We start from the raw sequence: 22,996 nt of genomic DNA, 5'->3' as shown, positions 1-22,996 counted from the left end.
TACCATTTTGAACTAATAAAAATATTTTACCAGTTGTCGACACTTTTTTAGCTATATATTGTTCGATAACAATAATTTGTAAAGTTAGAATAAATTTAGAATCTCGATTTTAAAATATGCTGTTAATGGCAATTTGTTTATACTTAATCATTAGGAAACAAAAACCTTAAACGCTAATTATTCTAGCAAAATAATAATTTAGGTTCATAAAAATATTAGAAATTTTACAATTGCTTATAGATATTTAAATTTAAAAGAATATGATTATATTAAAGAAATTATATTACAATTAAAAATATATATTTAGAGTAACTACATAAAAAAATATGATATAAAACTAGGAGAATTTTAAGTTTTTATTTTCTTTGACTTATTCATTTTTTAATTTTTTCGTCTGACTATTTTCTTTTTTGAAGTAGCTGAGCGGTTTTACTTTAGATGGCGTATTATTATAGAAGTTCTGAAATGCAAAATAAGTGTTTGATTTACTGTGGGATATCGTCCCTCTAATTCACTTACAAATTCTTTGATGACACTTTTCGATTTTCTGTCCCATGCACACTTTGAAAAATGTTCTCAAATTCCTGACACACTTCCATCCATGCTGCTGACAAGACAATTAGTCCTCCCTTAGATAAGAGAGCACTTGGTAGAGTTAGAGCAATTTTAAAATCATTCTAATCGACAATCCAAGCAAACGATTTCTCATATCATCTTCATAATCTTCTTTCAAGAAATGCATATTCGTTCATATTTAATATTAACTGGGTCATTTCGTTCGCAATGTTGAACGAAAATTATGTTTTTTCATTTTGTGTTTCTAACAGAATTTTTGTTAGTTGCAATCGCACAAACTGTCATTTCATATAAATAATTTTAAGTTGTTGTAATTCACTTTACAAAATGGAGAAAAATCATTATAGGAAACAAAGAATGTCTTGGAATATGTCACAAAAAAGAATGCTCCATTATTAATTAAAGCTAGTTAGACCGAACGCTTCTTTCGTGAAGTAAAAGCTCAAGCTTTGCGCCACCGTGACATCACAGGCGAAAATCGGAGGTTTGGCTCGGCGAGAGTTTCTTCTAAGGAGTAAACTAGCCCTTCTATTCTCTCTTTAGCCTTGAGTTGAAACACTGTTCTTAGTGTATATTAAATAGATAATAATAAAAGATAATAATGAAAGGCTTATATAGCAAAACAATTATTCAAAGTCATACTTATTAATTTATTTAAACTAGATATTGTGTAATGAAGAAACATTATTTTCCCCCTAATTTTATTTTTGCTCTACAGCTAAATTTTCATAGTTAAGAGTTATTAAGGGACTACTAAGTAAAGCATATCTTTATGGGTTATCATGGATGATGAAAAAATATTTGGGCAAAACAAAAAAAATTACCACTCTCTCTTAATTACAAAAAAGTGAGATTATTATGAAACAACAGAGGTAGTATAAATTTTTTTTTCATTTTTTTCCTTCTCATGGATATTTTATTCCTTCTGAAAACAAACTACAAAGGTAATGGATTTTTTTTCTTCTCTTTTCCGCTGGACGGACGAGACATGCAGAGTGCAGATGATTTAAAAAGCACTGTGTCAAGACTGCTATTTATCCGAAAAGGATAAAAAAAAAAGGAACTGGTAGTAAGTAACTGGTACATTCTACCTTTCTTACGGGGAAGGTAAATTCTCCGTGACTACCACCACTCTTGTAAGGTAAAACATTTCTATTTACTGTATATGCTTTAGAAATGCTAACGAGAAGTAATTGTTCTAGCTAGTATAAAGGGGAAAAAAATCAAAATGCTAAATAAGGGAACAAAAGAAATTTTTTTAGTGCCAGTTTTTTTAAAAAATCTTTTTCTTGCAAGGGTAGCAGCTCCCTAGTCAAAGCTCGGCGTTCTTTGTCTGCGGACTCAAATATAAATATTTATATTACCAACATGTTACAGTAGTAACATGTTGGTACATTCTGCAAAGTAAAACCCAATAACCACACTTATGCTACCACGAACCGTCTTTTAAGGAAGATGCTAGGCACGAATGGGTTTTAAATTTCTTTTAAAATTGAAAACAGAAAAGGAATGAAAATAACCCTGTTGCTAACACTCACCCGGGTAAGATAAGCGTGAGTCTCAGAATCCTTTATTTGCAGATCTTCGCCAAAAGCCTCACCTCATCTTCAGCTCATAAGGAGGAAATGAGAGAAGCATCATCTCCCGGATATTCTATTAGCTTACATAACACAGTCTCACTCCTTGTTTATGATCTTTTTCCCGGACCCTTATGTTCTCCCGAAGCCACGAGGTCTACAGTTTGATAGTGTTGCCATGACGATAGTGGCATAAAGCAGTGGGATTCCCCCCATTTTGAAACACCGCCAAGACATCTCAACCCCCTTTCCATAAACTGTTAGTCATTGATCCAAATCACAGCAATTTTGAATCAATTATTTGTGGAAAAGTGTAACTGATCTTCATGATGGAAGGTTTTTCCAACTGAGGTATGATCTAATACCAAACTATAATCTTTTCTCCGGTGCTGATTCTTTTTGCCGATTCCTTTTTAAAGAAGATAGATTTATTTACAGAAAAATAATTTCACTAAATAAGGCACTATTTGAATTTAAAATTTACAAATAAAACTCATTTATCAATCTAACCCCGTTATAACGAACTATGGATATAGTGAACATTTGGTTGTTGTTAATGTTCTTAGTGGTCCCGTCCGAACAGACAGATGTTATTTCCTACGCTTATAGTGAACAGCTTAGAAATTCCTTATACGTTTATTGTGGACTCAAATTTTTTTCCCTCAATTTTTAAATAAATGATACAAAATTTTTAATGTCAAAAAGTATAATTATGACTTTTCATTAAAAATGAAGTAATGCTAATTCGAAAGGAGTTTTTAAACTGAGAATGAATAATGCGTGCGATTCCAAGAGCAGACACATGGTTGCACAGCGAAATAATTGCACAGAAATTTAAACTTTTAATTGCAACTAAAATTGTTTATAGGTAAACAACAGCTTCGTTATATGAGGAATATTTTTAACGTTTTGTAACATTCTATTTAAGAGTTTCATTGTAGAGATACGCTACATATTTACTTAGCAACTAATTTATAAAACGAATTATGTACTGTTGGAATCACTATTTCCAACAATACTACTTTATTGTTTCAAAGATTTTGGATATAATGAACGCTCGTTTATAGTAGACTTCTGCTGGGTCTGCATATGATTCATCATAGCGGCATTCGATTGTGATTCGTTACAGAGATGCCAATTGCTCCGGTTTCAAGAAAATATTACAAAAAATAGTAGAGAGCTACAAACTAAAATTTGCTTATTTTCGATTTATTTTGGCACCTTTTTAAAAGGCTTAACTGTATTGCTTATTTGAAAGAAATACATACATTTGAAGGCTTTTGCTCTCAATGTAGGCTTATAAACCTTTGTAAAATAGAAAGACAGCTAGCACAATATGTACGAAGATAAATCCAAGGTAACAGCGGGGTTCGAACCGCTACCTACACGCTTAGCACAGAATTTGGCATACGATACGCTACCACTTGAAAATATTTATTTGCTGTTCGGAGCAAGTTGGCTTCTCTGTACGTTATGACCAATTCTTTTATTTATTAGCATTCTTTGATTTCCAACTTTTACAACAACTTTTATTTTGAAAGCTGCAAAGACAGTACTGTACGGTCGGGTTCGGAATTCAAATCGATCAGCCATCGCTGGGATCGAATCCGATCACCTCATTGGTAGACACGCGCTATATCCCCTGAGCCACCATGGCTCCCTTTTTTGTATAGAAGAAATTGAGTTTTATTTCAAACATGAAAAAAAATTATTTTGTACCAATCCAATAGTATACCTAATGTTCAGTTAACGCATGCAAACTTAATGGTGATAATAGAAAATAGAAAGTTTTATTTCAAACCAAAAAACCGAAATTACTTTCGTGCCAGTCCAATAGTATGGGTAATCGCTGATAGTTTGCTTCTTTTAGCAGAAAGGTTTGAATGAGATCTTATTACCAGTACCGTCATTCGGGGCTACTTTCTGCAAATTCGAATTTGGCATTTTTCAAGTGCTGCTATTCAGTATTATGTTTATTTCACGTTAAAAATGCATGGAATTGGAAGATAGAAGTCTCTTCTATTACTACAAACATTTTTTCGAATTTTTAAACAATCTAAGAGTGTGGTTCGTTCATCCAATGTCAACAACTTTCCGAGGACGTCAGATGTCGAAAAGTGTGCATGGAAACTTTAGCTGTGAAATGCAAAGACGTTGATAAAACAATTGTCGTAAGTGCAAAATTTTTTATTTATATATTAATAAACAATTATATCATGTTAGCGTTAAAAAAATTTGAAAATTAATAACAAATAAACGGAAAATGAAAAAAAATGCACTTTGGGGCTACTTTGTGCAAAGTTTCATTCGTTTTTTTTTTCGACAGAAAAATGGTCAGACGTTATAAAAAAATACCTGGAACGAGAAACTACCGTGATTACACTTTAGAAAAGCTGCAACAATGTTTGCAAGCAGTTGCTGGTGGTATGTCGATTGCAGAAGCTTCTCGGAAGTACAAAATCCACAGAAATACTATCTCTAATAAAATTCACAAGAAACACGTGAAACGTGCTGGTAAACTATTATTTTTCTTCTACAAAGATTTTTCTAATGAATTAATCAAACGATTTAACACATAAAAATATATTTTATAGGACATCAGGTGATTTTGACAGAAACTGAAGAGCAAGTTCTGTCATGTTCATTCAAGCATGTTATGTTCAAATTTATCAATATTATAAATGTTAATGAATATGTAATAATTATTATTTTTGAAATTTCATCCATTTCAATGTTCAAAAATGTATATGGTTTCCTTTTGTTTAAACTCAAATGTTTTGAAATAAGCATTCTTTTTAAGAAAAAATTCTTTAAAAAAAATGGTTTTTTAACGCTGAAAATTATTTTCAAACTAATATCTTTACATATCTTGATGTTTTTGTCTTTAAAAATGTCAACAATTAACTTTTTTAACAATTTTATATCAATATTTTACTAAAAACATGATTATTAAACTGAATTCCTATCGCTGCACAAAGTAGCCCCATTTGGGGGCTACTTTGTGCAAGGTATGTTTTGACTTATTATTCGTAAATATTACAAATAATACCAATATTGATCAAATTCACTCGTCTGAGTCCAGTTATGAATATAATATCGATAAATTTTACTAAAGTTTGAATTAACATAGCTTTTTTAGTCAAAGTTCAAAAACTGCGAAATCCTGCACAAAGTAGCCCCGAATGACGGTACTTAATATATACTGAAAATCGGTATAAGGTATTGAAAATTAGCAGCCCTAGTTAAAACTCTGTATTCCCCTTTAACAATGCTACTGGTTATTTTTACCTCTTTCGTGCCCTTACTTTCCGATTAAAAAAAAATTCTTCAAAAATTGTAGGTATAGTATCTACACCTACAAAGCCATCTCCGACATGTAATGCCTTTGTAACAATTGGCTCCTATTGTTCACAAAAAGCCCAGTGATTGGCGCAAAGTGGCGATTCTACCGTGTAATTAATAATGCCTCACAATGATGGAAGAGAGCCAAAGAATGCTATCATTACTGGACTCATAAAGATAGCAACATCAAAAAAGAAGAGAAAGAAATAGGGCTTTTTATCTCTTCTAACTTGATGGGAGGGTTACCTTTGGCAAGAAGAATTAAGGCTTCAATCATACAATAGTGTAGAACGCAGTTTGCAAACCACCGCCAATTCACCTCTTTGTCTAATTGGTTTTTTCTTTTCTTTTGTTGCATTTTAAATAAAATTAAGGATAATTGTTACTTATTTATTATAATCGGCAAAAAATAACTGAAGATAGGAATGTACTGTTGAAAATTAAAGTGAATGCTAAAACGTACTTATTTTGATTAAATTCAGTAATGAAGTAGTTTTCGCAAACACTATTTGTTACCATAGCATCTAATTGATACAGTTCTTGTGAAAGACTTCCCCCTGTGGTAGACAAATAAAGTAAAAATTTCTAATGTAAGAAGACTTTGTTTTAATAGATCAGCTTAGCAAAAAAATTGAGCTCCTTGTGATTAAGATGTAATATTATAGGTATAGGCAGTACATGATTTTAAGATGTCGGCACACTTTATATTCCATATGTAAGGATTATACTAAAGGCAGAAAATGGGCTAAAAAAGAAATAGATTTAAATATTATCAAAAAATGAATGAGATACTGGTTTCAATTTTATTTTTACGACTGATTCAAGTGAAGTCAATTCCTAATCGAAAGTATTAATAGTTTAAAAGTTATGAAGGTTTTATGTTGAAACGTTACGTTATAAAAGTTTTAAAAAAAACTTTTATAACGTTTGAACTATTTATTCTATCGCATTTATTTACGTCTCATTCAATTCTCCGTAAAAAACTAGCAGAAACTATACCTCTCTTGCCTATTCCAAAAGCGAAAACAGGCTAAAGTCGAAGTTTGCACTGTTTCTTAAAACTTGATAACTTTTTAACTATCAGTTCAACCAACATGGGTTTAACTTCATTTCATTCAGTATTACATCGGCAATGAATACCTCATTTGTCTAGACAGCAATATTTAAGTCTATACCTCTAATCTTTTTCCCATTATTATAAACCTTAGAGATGGAATATAGAGTGCAAAGATGACTTAAAATCATGTTCCAGCAATGATAAAAATTTAATACTTTCATAACAGAAAGAAGAATTACTATGTATACATTTTAATACCATGCCGTTTCACTATATTATAATAAATTCCAACATCACTTTAAAAAAAAAACATTACCGCTTAATTTTGTGCTATGATTATGCTGATTACAGCAGGCACCATATCTATTTAAAATGTCCGCAAAACTTATAACTAATCCAAGTAATATAAGTATACTAATTAAACAAAAAAAAACATAAAAAATTTTTAGTTCAAAATCAGTGTTCATATTGTCTTTAAAAGTTTAAGAAATGGTAACAAAATTAAAGAAATAATGTATATTTTAACAAGTTCATATTTACTCAGAGTTCTTACGGTTCTTAAAAAATTGAAAAAGTGGATTCAATATTCTGATAAAGAAGTTACAAATTTCTTTTTATTAGTTTCCACTTTCAAATTAAATATTTCAAATTTCGCAACTAGATATATATTTTGAGCTCCGTGGTCTTAAATTGTTAAAATATACCTTATTTCTTATTTTTGCTGTCACTTTTTAAATAATGTGTACTGAACTAGTCTTGTACTTACCACATATCTTTATCTGTTTAATTACATTATAACTATAATAGTAGGAACGGTATAGAGCGCATAAAAGTGGACGCCCTTAATAATGTTCGATCTAATGATCAGATTTTCACATACCAACACTCAATATTAACACATTGCATGCAGGCAACTTTTCCAAAAAATGCATTGCAGCTGTAATGTATTTTTTGGAAAGTGAGATTAGAATTTTAAAAAAGTGGTAGGTAAGATTTCATAAAAACTGGAGGAAGCTTGTCTCTTTAGCTACAACCACAATTTAAAAGGAGAAAAAATTATGATGAGCGATTTTTTTTCTTTGTCGTGTGTCTGTTCAAGCAGTGGGTGTGCGATTGTTCCTGTTTTTCAGTGGCGCCCTCTATGACCAGGAATTCGACTTGGCCACGCCATCTATGGCTTCCTCTATAGTCACGCCATTCACACAACCCATTTATAGGGCGGGTCACATTCACACACAAAGGAGAAAGGACATAGAACACAGAGAGAGAGATAAAGAAACATCCATGCCTTGCCTGGGATTCGAACCCAGGACCTTTCTGATGCAAGGACAGTTCCCTGCCCCCTACACAGGACGGTCGGCATGATGAGCCATCGTAGTACTTATTACATATATACTGAATCCTTTATGTTTGTTGTAATCACAAATGGATAATTTCTTTGAAAAAAAAAGGGGGAAAAGAAGTTATTTTGCTACCAATTTTTAAACTGTTGTAAGGATTGCAGATTTTCAAAAATGTATTTTTACGGGATTTCTGATTCATGACCCTTAAATGTGGGTAGCCGAAAACATAAAAATAGGGTCCCACCAGTTTAGGCAGTCTAAAGTTTGAGCTCCTTGATGCTAATTTTAATTTATATGCCGGCAAGCTTCCGAGCATTAGAGTGCCTGACTACGAAACCAATGGCTTCGGGTTCAAATCCCGTTCGTGGTATGGATCTCTCTTTCTTCGTGTTTACTGTATGATGTGAGAGCGCAACTTAACCTATGATCGGGTATCTTTAGCAGTGTGGCGTGGTTGAATGTTCCTCATCTCAGTCACTCAGATTCACAAGTGCCCATCATAGAGTTGAAATAGTATAGTTGAGAATTTTAGAGTTTCACCATAGAGTTGAAATATTTCAACTCTATGGTGCCCACCGGTCAACGCTAAATAAGCACCACTTTCAGCATTTTCCGTTTCGATAAGTGTGACGCCTAGTGCCAGGCATTAGAAAAAAAGTGCATTTTGAATACCTTGAGACTTTTTGAACGATAAAAATTTTTGAGAGCAATTATAAAATTATTTATCTACGTAAACAATAATTTTTAAAGATTATTTACCATTCTATTCAACAATAGTTAAGAAGTTAATATACTATAAGTTTCACAAATGTTTTCCTCATTTAGAAGTATGTATTTTTAAATGTCAACCTGGAAAAACAGATCAAAATCGGTCAAAAAGTTTTTGAGAACTCAAATCTTAAATACATGACTTAACTCAGAAACTGTTCGACCACTTTTGTATTTTGTAGATCAAAACTACATTCTGTAAAAAGATGAAACAAATTGTGTGACTTGCAATGGTAAAGTTTTTCGACCATTTTAAAATTAAAAAATAATAAATAAGTACTAAAAATATAAAAGATAATTATTGTTGGTTATTTTTAAGTAGAATTATCCTTGGATAAGCGAAATTTATAATTGTGTGCAAACTTTTTCGAATCTTGAGATAACGAAATAGTTATTAAGTACGAAATACATAAACGAAATAATTTTTAATTGATTATGACATAACGAAATACTTATTAAGTTAAGTGAGATTATTTTTAATATAAATGTTCGACTGCTCACCCTCCTAAACTATTGGAACACTATTTTTCAGATTGTGACTACTTCTCATATTTTGAGGGCCAAAAATGCAAATCCAAAATCCAATGATCGCCAAAATCAAGAAATGTCAAAAGTGTTCAGAAAAGAACGTTTTTTGTTTTTGTTTGATTTCTTAACTTAAAATTCGTCTGCATTAATTAGTTAGCATATTTAAAATTAAGTCCTCTAAGCATTGAGATTAAGTATAAAATAAATAAATAAAATCCGATGATTAGATCAAAAATTATGCAGGGAGTTTATTGTTTTAAACACATTGTGCATGTGGGCAGGCCGTCTTAATAACACGCAGGGCCTACGGGCGCAGAAATGTTTTGGGACCTCATAACAGGTCATATTGCTTAAAATCGAACTAAAAAACTTCACATACACAAAATAAAGCATTTTTAACATATGCAATAATTTGAACAAATTTAAATACATTTTGATTTAAATATATTTAAATTTGTTTTTAGTATAGACACAAAAAAACTGAATTTACGTAAAAACTTCATTGGAACGTAGAAAAAATAGATTTCGGTTGTTTTTTTAAGTTTCCCTGGTGATAAACTATTCAAATTATTGTTGTTCGCATGATAATCAATCACTATTTGTCGAAAGAAAAACAAATTACACACTTTATACAATAGAATATATTTATTTTAAGAAAATACTTAACTCTTTCGCGCCGACTGTCACAAATATGTGCCAGCATAAAACCGTATCAATCAGGGTAAAAAGATAAAACCGGTAAACAAAGTATTTCTTTAGCAGTTTATTTGTGGGCGGAGTTACTATTGTTTGATTTATTTAATTCACCATTACTTTGTTCAAAATAAAACTATTTAGTTATACTTTGATGTTGTTGTTGTTGTAAATTTACGTCGCATTAGAGCTGCACAATGGGCTATTGGCGACGGTCTGGGAAACATCCCGGAGGATGATCCGAAGACATGCCATCACAATTTTGATCCTCTGAAGAGGGGGTGGCGCCTCCGCTTAGGTAGCCCGACGACCTGCACGCGAAGTCGAGCACTTTATGGTAGCACAGTTTAACGAGGACCAATACCGCACACCCTCGGTCCCTACGCAGACTGATCCAAGTGGTCACCCACCCGCACACTGACCGTAGCCAGTGATGCTTGACTTCGGTGATCTNAAAAAAAAACGGAACTGAATTTCTTAAAAAAAGAATTCAATATCTTTAGTTCCTTTGATAAATTTTTAGTTTCATGATAAATTTTTTGTTTCGTTACAATAGAATGGCAATGGCATCGTGCGAATATTCAAACCAAAACAAACGTGCGAATATTCAAACCAAAACAAACTTTCTACAAACAATTATTTTGATTTGAGATTTAAAACGATATCTTAGTTATTTAGTTCTATTTTTATTTATTTAGTGCCTGCTGCCTAAATAAAATGCCTGCTATCAGGCGTCGAAATATCTCTGGCAGACGTCAGAGAAATGAATGGCGGAATTCTAAACGGGAAAGCATTTCTTATTGAGATATATTCTCTGCTACAGCTCCAAATTTCTCAGCTACATGAAGAAAAGATAATCAAATTGTGAAGGGGGCAGAGAAGTGTATAAATTTCATTAAGTAATTGATTTCAATATCTGGCATTTTTATTTTAAAATTTAAATTTGTTAAAATGTTTTTATAAGATTGCGAAGCAATATGCAATGGAACTGCGAAGCAGTTCTGGGGGTTGGCGAGCGTAGCGAGCAGGGGGCGGAGCCCCCTAGTATATGATTAAACTAATAATAATTAAAGTGAAAGCAAAGTAAGTCTGTCAAATTAGTAACGACTACATTTAAGTTACCGTTTTTTATTTAACTACAACTTGATTCTGATTTTGTACGAATGCTTTTCTGAATCACCCTTCCCCAAGGGGATAAGGCAATTTTGTTTATTTTCAGTTCTTTTTAAATACAATTTGTAAAAAGTGAGATCACTTAGCTCCCTAAGTGCCTGGGGCCCTCAGGCACTGCCCGGTGGTGACCATGCGTAAAGACGGTACTGCATGTGGGATTTAGATTTGAAATATATTAAGGTAGAAAAAAGAGTAGTGCCATTAGTGGTCAACAACGTGGTTAGAGCCGGGATATCCTGGTTGGTAGTGCGTTAGACTCATGTTCGTGAGAACGGGAGTTCGAATCTAGCTGACCGAAGAATCTCCGTGTATTAAAATCTGTCGGATTCACAAAATCCTCTGAGTTCCCATAACAAATCAATACCTCTGAGGGTACTGTTACAGGAGCTCTCTTGTCTTCTGGATTGAATTCAAAATCACAAGGCTGTGGAGTTAAACATTGGTAGTCTTAAACTCACATTTGGGACATCTGTTCAACGACGGTTATAAAATAAAATAAAACAATATGGTTATTATCCAACGTTGTTTTCAAGAGTTAATAAGTTCCCTCCTCCCTGGTAAGCTAGTTTCTCCCTTTCCTGTGAGTTAGTTCTCCCTCCTTTAATTTATTTTCCACTACCGCTTTAAAAAATGTAACGGCATTCTTACTTGGAATTCTTATGACAATCTATTTCAACACATTTTTTTATCAGCTTAAGCAAAAATATAAATGTCTTTTTAAAAATAAACATCGAATAGGGGAGTTTAATCACCCGAAATTATCAATGAAAAGATTTAACCGAATCAAAACAATTACAAACGTGATTTTTTGTTCTTTTCTTCCTTTATTTTTAATTTACTTTTTTTTGTCCAATTCTTTGACTCTTTTAGTTTGTTCATATCTTGTCTCCTCGTGAATCAGATATGGAAATGTTTACAATGGAATACGTTATGATAATTACCGACTTTATTGTGCAAGATTGCTGTTAAGCGGATAGATAAATGAATAATTGTATTTATGCATGCTTGTACTGTGCAAATAATCTGTAAAAAGATGAATAAGGAATCATCCATGCCTCCCATCGCATTCATACGTGTATGCATATTTGTGTATGCCATGTACGTAATCAGTCACAATTTAATGATACAATTATGGTCGTGCTTCCTTTTTGAGTGACATAAATTTTAAAAATTGCCCTTTTTGCTTCGTTACTATTAGGGATCTTTGCAGCTTAGTAAGCATACACTTGACGTGCAAGTTTTTTCGTTCTTTTTGTTATTTATTTATTTTTTTCAACTCTTTTTACTATACCACCTTAATATTTTGAGATCTTGCAAGACTAAATTTTTATACATATATTTTGTTGATATAACGCAGAGATGCCAACTGCTCCGGAGGTGCCAAAATAATTTTAAAAAATGGTAAATAACTACAAAGTAAATTTTGCAAATACTTTACTATTTTTGATCGCTTTCTAAAAGATATAGCATGACATAAGTACTATAAAGTGGTGAATTATATATATATATATAAGCCTACGAATTATTTAGAAATAGTGGATAAAAATCTACTAAATTGAATTTATTAAACCAAGAATCATCACAATTGATAAACTACCACTTAAAAATATATATATGCTGTCCGGAGCAAGTTGGCATCGCTGCTAAACGTTATTTTCCACGACACCACTTTACGTTATCAGAGATGCCAACTTGTTCCGGACACCAAATATATATTTTTAAGTGGCAGTTTATCAATTGTGATTTTTGGTATAATAAATTCAATTTAGTAGATTTTTATCCACTATTTCTAAATAATTTGTAGGCTTATATACATAATTCACCACTTTATAGTACTTATGTCATGCTATACCTTTTAGAAAGCAAGAAAAAATAGTCAAATCTTTGTAAAATTTACTTTGTAGTTATTTACCGTTTTTTTTTTTTTAATTATTTTGGTGTGTCCGGAGCAGTTGGCATCTCTGGTTTAGTGATGATCACAAATGTATTAAATGAGGAATATTCTTCGTATTGTTACCACTATAAACTAAATTTAAAATTTTTGAGGTTCTTGGATAAAAGGTGAACCTAGATACAAACCCAATTTAGACTAATGTTTCATAATTAGGCAAACTCTGCACCCATGGGTTGAAAGTGAGACGGAAAAGAGGAAGAGCTGGTAGTAAAGCCACTTCAGTTTTAACTAGTTTTCAGGAGGAGTAAATCTATTCCCTTCTTCATACTATTCAACAATATCTATTTTTTCTAACGAAAGAAGCAGTTTTACATGTATGCTATAATTGTTATAAAACATATCTCGCTATTTACAGAAATTTAATTTTTCTGGAAAAATTATTGCTAGAATAAAATGCTTTTCGTGCAAGTTTTTGCTCTTTTTCGTGGTATTTATAGGCTTCCAATACTGTCTGCACCTGCGAATCAGTATAAGATTATTATTTTACATGACTTAATAGTACATGTTCTCACAGTATAGATGAATTGGTTGATGGTTAAGTTATCCCAAATTAAGTTAATCCCACTATCCAGCATAAGATGCACCTGCGAAGCCCAGCGATCGGGGGAAGGCGAAGGAGTCAACCCCTTTTATTTGTATATGTCCGTAAAAATTGTAAATTATTTTTTTGCGTTTGTCTCCCTTGTACATATTTTTCAATTAATACTTATTTTCATTTGTTATTTACTTATAACTTCGTTCTAACACGAAAGTAAACTTTTCACCCAATTTAGACTTAGCTCTTCGCTATAAATCCTCTCTCCTTATCAAATTAAATAAAAGAGAAAACAACTCTCTGGGTTAGGTACTTTGATTTAAATGTATTAGTCAATTAGTGAACCTAGATATCACACAAAGATAAATGTTAATAATGAAATCATTTTTTACGTTTTGAAGTTTATATTTTATGCCTGTCTCATTTTTATACTTGAAAAAAAAAACGATAATAAGTTACGCTCTTAAGTAGCTTTCGTTTTTCTCACATTCTGATAAGATTTTTTATTGCGGTAGAGATATAAAACTTAATTTTAAAATTGTAAGCAGAAATTATTTTAAATACAACAAACATTTCATAATTTTAAGAAACATAGTTTGGAATGGTATCTAATTATTTCAATTATAGTAAAGATCAAAATCATTCTAAATCAACTTTGTTGAGCAAAGAAACAAATATTAACGTATGCATTTTGTTACTACTTTAAGCATAAAAAGAAAATCTCCCACGAAAATCACGAGATTCGGTCGATATGGTCTTAAAATGATGAAGTATATTTCTATGATTTTAATAAGTGAAATATCTAAATCGTATTTAAAATTAAAATATATTCAATCGTTTCCAGTTGAGGCATAAATTGTTCATATGATCAATAAAAAAAATGCAAAAGTTCACGGGCAGGACTTACGTATGATTTCTATAATTGAAATATATAAATCGCATTTAAAATTAAAATGCATTTATCTTTTCCCAATCCAGACTTAAATTATTTACATAATCAATAAAAAGGCTACAAAAGTTCGCGAAAAGGATTTATGTATGATTTCGGTAATTGAAGTGATGCATAAATCGTGATACATAAATCCAAATATACAAAATATATGAAATATATATATATATAAAAAATAAGAAATAAAAATACATTCTTCTTTTCCTCATAGGAGCTTAAATTGTTTATATAATCAACAAAAAGAATGCAAAAGTTTAACTGAAGGATTTATGTATGATTTCGATAAGTGAAATATCTAAATCACATTTAAAAATTAAAATATATACAATCGTTTCCAGTTAGGGCATAAATTGTTCATATGAGCAACAAAAAGAATGCAAAAGTTTGCCGGAAGGATTTATGTATGATTTCGATAAGTGAAATATCTAAATCACATTTAAAAATTTAAATATATACAATCGTTTCCAGTTAGGGCATAAATTGTTCATATGAGCAACAAAAAGAATGCAGAAGTTTGCGAGAAGAATTTATGTAAGATTTCGATAAGTGAAATATATAAATCTTATTTAAAAATTAAAATATATACAATCGTTTCCAATTAGGGTATAAATTATTTATACATAATAAAAAGAATGCAAAAGCTCACGCGAAGCGTTTATATATAATTTCGATAACTGAAATATATGAATCATATTTAAAATTATAATATATTCAACTGTTTCCAATCGGGGCTTAAATTGCTTATATAATCAGAAAAATAATTTGCGAAATTACACAAGAAAAGAACCGCCATTCTTGTTCTGCTTTAACAAACTTAGGAAGAATGTGATATTCTTGTAAGAAAACTGAATATTGCGCTGCTATTTTGAAACATTGGGGTTGATTTCGCGGAAACCGTGGGTTTCTGTAACCCACTTTGAACTCTTTGCGACATATTTTGAGCTGACAACGGAAATAGATATTTTTCCAAGAACTGGAGAAGGTGATGTTGTTGATGTTTAGAATAATGTGTATTTTGTTATTAAACAAGAACAAGTTCCAAAGGCTTTTTTTTTTAAAATCCTAGCGATATTCAATAAAAATAAACGGAAGTAATTGTTGGTATGACATAATGTCAGATTGAATTGATAAGAAACAGATGAATTCTTACAACAGATGTTTCATTTTAATAATATCATCCGATATTGTAAATGGAATAAATATAAAATAAATATAACTTAACGCATGGTTTATTTATCTTCATGTTTATATTTACTAACTATAATTATATGTTTACTAATTGTCGCCACACGAATACATTTTTTCTTGGATTTAATCTAGGACAAGCATGTTAAGTAATCAGTACGTGGAAGGGGATAAAAAATGGCTCGTTGATTTGTTAAAAGTGATCAACGAAGATACTGAAGGGAGCGCTGTTTTTCCCCATTTAATTTGATTTCACTTTCACACCACATGTACATTTACATTTTACATTTCATGTACATTTTAATTTTATTTCACTTTAATTCACTTATTACATTTTTATTTTTTATCAAGTATTTTAGTAATTTCTTTATTTTAAAGAAATTATAAATTCACATATAAATACAAATTTAAAATTGAATGTTATAGGATAAAAAAACAATGAAGAGAATATTTATTATAACTATTAATATCTTGATATAGAATAATTCTTTCTGAACTCGTTTGAAATATTGAACAAAAAAATGGTTTACAAATCATGAAGCTGAAGAATTTTTTTAATAAATACTTATTTAGAAAAAAAAATTTTCTTTAAAGAAACAAATATTTTTTAAATTGATTTCTAAATAAGTTCTTAGAATCTAACTTTTTCTAGTTATTGATTTGAATGATAGACAACTGTAACTTACAAATTAATTTATTCTAATTAGTATATGGCATCAAAATTATGATAGAAAAATAAAGACAAATTAAATAACTTTTTTTAACAGGTTTATACACTTTTTATTTTTCCACGTTTAAATCATACATATTAAAAGTTTTATTCAATTATTTAGAAATTATAACTCATGTATATTGAAATTCTTGTGATTATAACTAGAAGAAAAGATACAAAGCTCACTTCTAACAATACTTTAATGATAAAATTTTTTGCATCAAATTTTGAGTTACTTTTAGATAATAATTCCATATGAAGTATTTAAATAAATTATTTAAGGATAAGGATAATATCAATAGAACTTCAACTAGAAGGACATTAAAAGTCTCAAATTTAAACTTTTTCGGGGATCATTTCATTCAAAATGTTTAATTATTACTTAGTTTCTACAATCGATTTAAAACCGAGTTTTCTAAATTTTGATTGAATTCGTTTGCTAAAGTGATTTTTTGGGCAGAATGGTTACAATCTTTATGAAGCTTTAAATGCATTTTATTGTGAACGTTTTCTTTTAATTTTCTCTCTTTCTCTCTCGACAAAAATCAGATTTTGAAAAGCGATGAAGTTTAAGAATTTTCAATATATGACTTTTTTAAAATTTGATTTCTCAGGAACTATTCGACCGATTTCGTTCAAATTTTGTATTTTACCACCCAAAATTATATTCTTTGAAATGATGTTAAATACCTTGAAAATCAAATTGTTTCCAACTTTCATTAAATAAAATAATAAAAAATAATAAATCTTAACTAAAATGAATTTTTTGTATGGAATTATCTTCGGATAAAAGAATTTAATAATGAGTGGGCAAAAATGTTCCAATTCACTTATGAAGTTCCATAGGTAAAAAGTAAAATTAACATCAAGTGGTTCAAATGTTAGACCGCTCTCTTGGCCAAACCATAGGGACCATATTTCCCAGATATCGCTGCCACCACCTATATTTTGAGAGTAAGAAATTGAAATCCGTTGTAAAAAAAGATGCAAGATAAAAGAAATTATTCAGAGAAAGTGCGTTTTTGAGTCTGATTTCTTAACTCAAAATATCATCTGTATTTAATAATTAGCATATTTGAGGTCACCCCTTCAAACCATTAAGATTGATTCCTAAAACGCGAAGACACGATAATTCAATCAAAAGTTATTCAGAATGGTAATATTGTTTTGACCCACTGTACATTTGAAATCAGTCAATTTCAAATCCATGATATATATTTGTCTGTGTAATTTATTTTATAAATTTAGATTTTTGCGCGATGAAAAAATATTTATATAAGACGAAACAACTAAAACTATTGAAAAGAAATTTAAAAAAAAAATATTTAATAAATATTTTTAGGAAATATTTTTAATTTTTATTAGAAATGTTTTTAAATATTTTTATTTAATAAATATTGTTAATTTTTGTACACATAAGTTATTTGTTAAAAAGCAAATGCCTTTGATTTACTGTGCTCTCTAAATTAGCTTGCTTCAAAATCAATTTGATCCAAAAGAAAAAATTTAATTAAAAACTAAAATATTTTTGAGAAAAAAAATTATCTTATAATCTTAAAACACGTCCTCTGTTTAAATGAAAGAAGTTTTCTTAATTTCTTGAAAATGAATGTTTTTACTTGCATAATTTATAAAAATGAATTAAATAGACTTTTTAAAGTACAACATTTACTCGATACAAATAAACCTAATTTGCTCTATTCAAAAACAACTTACTCTCTTCCTTTTAGAGAGGTATTTGTCCGATCTTTGAAAGTGTGGCGCCGCTTTTCGTCTTTTGGGTTGGTGGTGGACCACAGAAACTTATATTTCAACGAGTGAAACATCCGATCTGTTCCTTATTCAACTCTTTCGACACCGCAAGAACTACTCTCTCTTTCCCTCTCCGAATAAAGTAATTCGAGCGTTTGTAATTCCAAACTGTATCACACGTGACTTAGAGAGGAGTTAACCAAAATAATAATAATAAAAAAAGAAACCACTTTAAGGTACCTGAAATAAGCGATATCCGGACCTTCAAAGAAGATAAATAAAGAAAAGAAGATTAAAAAAAAAAACTCTCCATCTTATCTGCTGGTGGACAATTTCGTTTACGTTTAGTGTCTAGCGACGTTAATTCAACTGATAAGTCGGAAAAAAAGTAACAAGTATGTCTATTGAACGGCAAATTTTGAAAGATTTTTAAAATAATTGGGTTAAATGCGAATTAATAATTGAAAATCAAACTTATTTCAGATTTTTACCCATTCCAGATGACTATTACGTAAACGCAACATGTTGTCCTGATGTAATGATTTTGAATGATTTTTAAAATAATTGGGTTAAATGCGAACTAATAATTGAAAAACAAACTTTTTTCAGTTTTTTAGCCATTCCATATGACTATTACGTAAACACAACATTTTGTCGTGATGTAATGATTTTGAATGTTTTTTAAAATAATTGGGTTAAATACGAATTAATAATTGAAAAACAAACTTATTTCAGTTTTTTACCCATTCCATATGACTATTGCGTAAACGCAACATTTTGTCGTGATGTAATGATTTTTTAAATAATTGGGTTAAATGCGAATTAATAATTCAAGATCAAACTTACATCAGATTTTCACCCATTCCAGATGATTATTACGTAAACGCAACATTTTGTCGTGATTTTGAATGATTTTTAAAATAATTGGGTTAAATTTGAATTAATAATTGAAAAACAAACTTATTTCAGATTTTAACCCATTCCAGATGACTATTCCGTAAAAGCAACATTTTGTCGTGATGCAATAATTTTGAATGATTTTTAAAATAATAGGGTTAAATGCGAATTAATAATTGAAAAACAAACTTATTTCAGATTTTTACCCTTTCAAGATAACTATTACGTAAACGCCACATTTTGTCGCGATGTAATGATTTTGAATGATTTTTAAAAAAAAAATTGGGTTAAATGCGAATTAATAATTGAAGAACAAACTTATTTCAGATTTTTACCCATTCCAGATGACCATTACGTAAACGCAACTTTTTGTGTAGTTCTGTAAATCTTTATAAAAATAATGATAGGGAATTAATTAGTGGGTAGACTAATTGGTTATTTTCTAACAGGACAAGATATCATCGACTAGCAAGTAACAAATTGCTAGTTAAAAAACACTAAATGCTAATTACAGAAAAACGCAGTAGCAAAAATTGCTAGTTACGTCTGACGCACAAAATCGGGTCGGCTGTTCAACGACGTAAATTGAAATAAAGTAACGTCTGATGATATGGATTTTTGATCGTTATTTCGTCTTTTTTCACGTGATTTTTCAAATTTTGATAATTTTTAATACGATGTTATTACGACGAGAAAATTTCGAATCAGAATTATCACTTCCTGACGTTTTCGATTGACGACAATTCCATCCGTAATTTTCAGTTTTTTTAAATAGTTATTTTGAGTTTTTTCGGTGATTTCCTCATGATGTTTCAAATTCGGCGTTTTTAATACAATAACATTGCGATACCCTAAGTTAGAATTTGAATAAATACTTTTTGATACGCATAATTCACGGTTATTCTGTTATTAATTCACATTATACTTCTCGGTAGTTATTTGAGTTACTTTTCGTTTTTACGGCATTTTTACATGGTCATCCAATTTCCGATATTTTTAATACGATGTTATTGCAACATGGGAATTTGAAATTTGGGCAATATTTTTGAACGTACCCAGTTTGCGACGATGCCTTCGTAAATCCCCCTCGTTTTTTGATCGTTTTTCTGGGAGTTATTTAGTGATTCTTCGGCCGTTTAAACATGTTTTATTAAATTCCGATTTATAGAATACGATATTTCGACGCAGAAATTTCAGATTTGAGTAATCACTTATTGACACGCTTTATTCGTGACGATTCCATCGTTCATCTGCATCGTTTTCTCCGACCATTTTCTCGGTAGTTATTTTTCGTGTTTACTGTCACATAGTTTTTCAAATAACAATATTTTTGATATGTTATTACGATACATGCATTTCAAATTTGACTAATCACTTTTTGATGCGTTTAATTTGTGACTATGACATTCTAAATCATCTAATCGTTTCCTCGGCAGTTTTCCGATTCGGCAATTTTTACATCGTTTTTAAAATCTCGATACGTTAAATATGATATTATTTCAATCAACTTTATCGGAATCGCTCATTTGAGTAGTTACCCTTGCATACGAGTATAAATACTTATTTACCATTCAAAGATTTTTTTTTAATTGCAATTAATAACATAGAAATGATTAAGTTGAATTTTCTGCATTACAAAATGTATTGCAATACCGCTTTAACCCCTTTGGGACGGGTGATTCATAAAGGCATTTGTATAAAATCAGAATCAGGATGTAACTAAATAAAAAACGGTAACTTAAATGTAGGCATTGCTAATTTGGCAGACTTACTGTGCTTTTACTTTAATTATTGTTAATTTAATCATATATGTAATCAAAGTTAACTCAAAGTATAACTAAATAATTTTATTTTGAACTGAAGTAATGGTGAATTAAATGAATCAAACAATTATAACCTGCCCACAAATAAACTGCTAAAAAACTACTTTGGTTACCAGTTTTATCTTTTTACCCTGGTTGATACGGTTTTATGCTGGCACGTATTTGTGACAGTAGGCGCGAAAGGGTTAAAAAATGCGTGTACTAAACTTGCTTTTGCTAGTATTATTTTTTAGCACTAGCAAATTCTGCTACTGATTTTATCTACTCTTATATATAAGATTGATTTATTCGCATTTAGTGGTAGTCAAAATCATATTAAAGAAAATTCATAAATTCCAAAAATTAAAAAAAAATTATAAGATTATTACCTAAAAATGAAATACTGAAAATTATGAAATAATGAAAAAATGAAAAATTACCTAAAAATGAAATACTGAAAATTATGAAATACTGAAAAAATGAAAAATTACCTAAAAATGAAATACTGCGGACAATCTGTACTTGTTGGCAGCCATCTATAAATGTTAGTGGAATACAAATAGTTAACTTAGTTTAATTTATTCATCACTTAAGAATATAACCACGCGTTTGAAAGGTCTTTTAAATAATGTAACTATTGTAGATTCAAGCATGCAGTTTTTACATAAAATACTTTTAAATTTTTTGTAGATTTTTAGTTTAATTTTAAAATTACTGAAATGGAGGTTTTTAATTATTTTTTTGCTGATTTATCAATTTCAGAGTTAAGTATCGATAACTTTGCACATTTTTGGATGAAATTTTAGAGTAAGAGGTAAATGTTAAATTTATGTCTCCCATTCAGATTACAAGTTTAAGGGAAACACCATTTATGCCCTTTGTAAATAAATAAATAAATAAAGAAAGAAAAAATATTAAAAAATGACTGTTTTTGTAGATAAATAAAGTCATAAACCTCGGGGGAGGGATTTCTGATTATCTTTATACAACTACTATACTATCCTATCGCATGGAACTATATTCTTCGTAAAATGAAGGTAACGACAAGTTTGTATCTAGAATTCGTATGATTATAAAAAATGATTCAGGATGCTGCAGTATAGCACCTATTGATGTTTTTGCAATCGAATCAAACATGATTTTACAATTCGAACCTATATCATCATTTAAAATACAGTTCGAAATATTACGAAAATGTCGATAAAAATATCTTTACTTGAATCGATTCTATCTTGAAATGATTATTTTGAACAACTTGTAACAAACGTCTAATAAGCAATGGGATGATTTGCTTAAAAATCATGACTAAGCAATTATCCGAAAATGGGGACTTTTTAAAATGAAAAGGCTAGACTTTACGTTTAGATTCTGCAACTGATAATTATAACCTGCCATTATAACATTATATAAATTGGAAGGTTTGTGAAAGTGTTCGTGAAAATTGAGAAAAGAGTGGTTCGAAAAAGGAAATGGTTCGAAAATAAAATCCGTTTACCCTCTGAAAACTTCGAGTTAGTAACAACTGAGAACAGTTTACACAATTCTTATGCAAGTAACACTTAAATTAGTTTATTTTATTATAACGGTACGGAAGCCTAAATAAAACTTTTGAACACAGTCCACAAAGGAGCCTGCACAAATCTTATGGAAATAAACTTTATCAACTTGACTGAAAATGTAATATGTCGTAGTTCAAAATATTCTGATCAAAGGTGTCCATTACAAATTAATAATTAAAACGTAGCTGTATAAGATATATTTGTCGGCTTACGTATTTTAATTTTCATCATATCAGCTTAGCTAAAGTTCATACTTTTACAATATAGTCTTGTCACCCTAATGAATGCATGTAATTACACAGTCAGAACCTCAATGATCCACATGAATACTCCTTTACTTCATTTGCATTCCACAACCTCATCGAAGCACTACAAAGATCAAGCTCAAGATGAATGGGTAAAAGGCCGCAAGCGGCCTCAGGTGCCCAGATGTATTTTTAAGTATTTTAATTTTTATACAAATTCCTCCAAATTCAATGTTTTACTACATTTTTATGAAACTTTTTTTTAACTACTGTGCAAATCTGTACCTTTGGTATTACGTAGAAACAAATGATTTGTAATTTTAACACATTGCAAGCGGGTCACGAAAAA

The 22,996-nt window shown here is 30.2% G+C and overlaps 1 protein-coding gene across 4 annotated transcripts in view; it reads right to left on the bottom strand.

Moving 5' to 3' along the window:
- LOC107440882 (protein Aster-B) overlaps positions 1-22,996 on the bottom strand; it is a 127,394-nt gene that overhangs the window by 58,686 nt on the left and 45,712 nt on the right. The window contains exon 1 of one of the 4 annotated variants that reach the window (XM_043050951.2): positions 18,109-18,395. The exons of 2 other annotated variants lie outside the window; for them this stretch is intronic. In XM_043050951.2, coding sequence (XP_042906885.1) covers positions 18,109-18,218 — 110 coding nt within the window. In that variant the 5' untranslated portion in view covers positions 18,219-18,395. Of the gene's footprint in view, positions 1-2,114; positions 2,290-18,108; positions 18,396-22,996 lie in introns of those variants that run through there. One more of the 4 variants, XM_071177372.1, reaches the window with a different exon arrangement.

Source organism: Parasteatoda tepidariorum, chromosome 2 (assembly GCF_043381705.1).
Source record: "Parasteatoda tepidariorum isolate YZ-2023 chromosome 2, CAS_Ptep_4.0, whole genome shotgun sequence".
Taxonomy (NCBI): Eukaryota; Metazoa; Arthropoda; class Arachnida; order Araneae; family Theridiidae; genus Parasteatoda; species Parasteatoda tepidariorum.
This window is presented reverse-complemented; position numbering and strand designations above follow the sequence as displayed.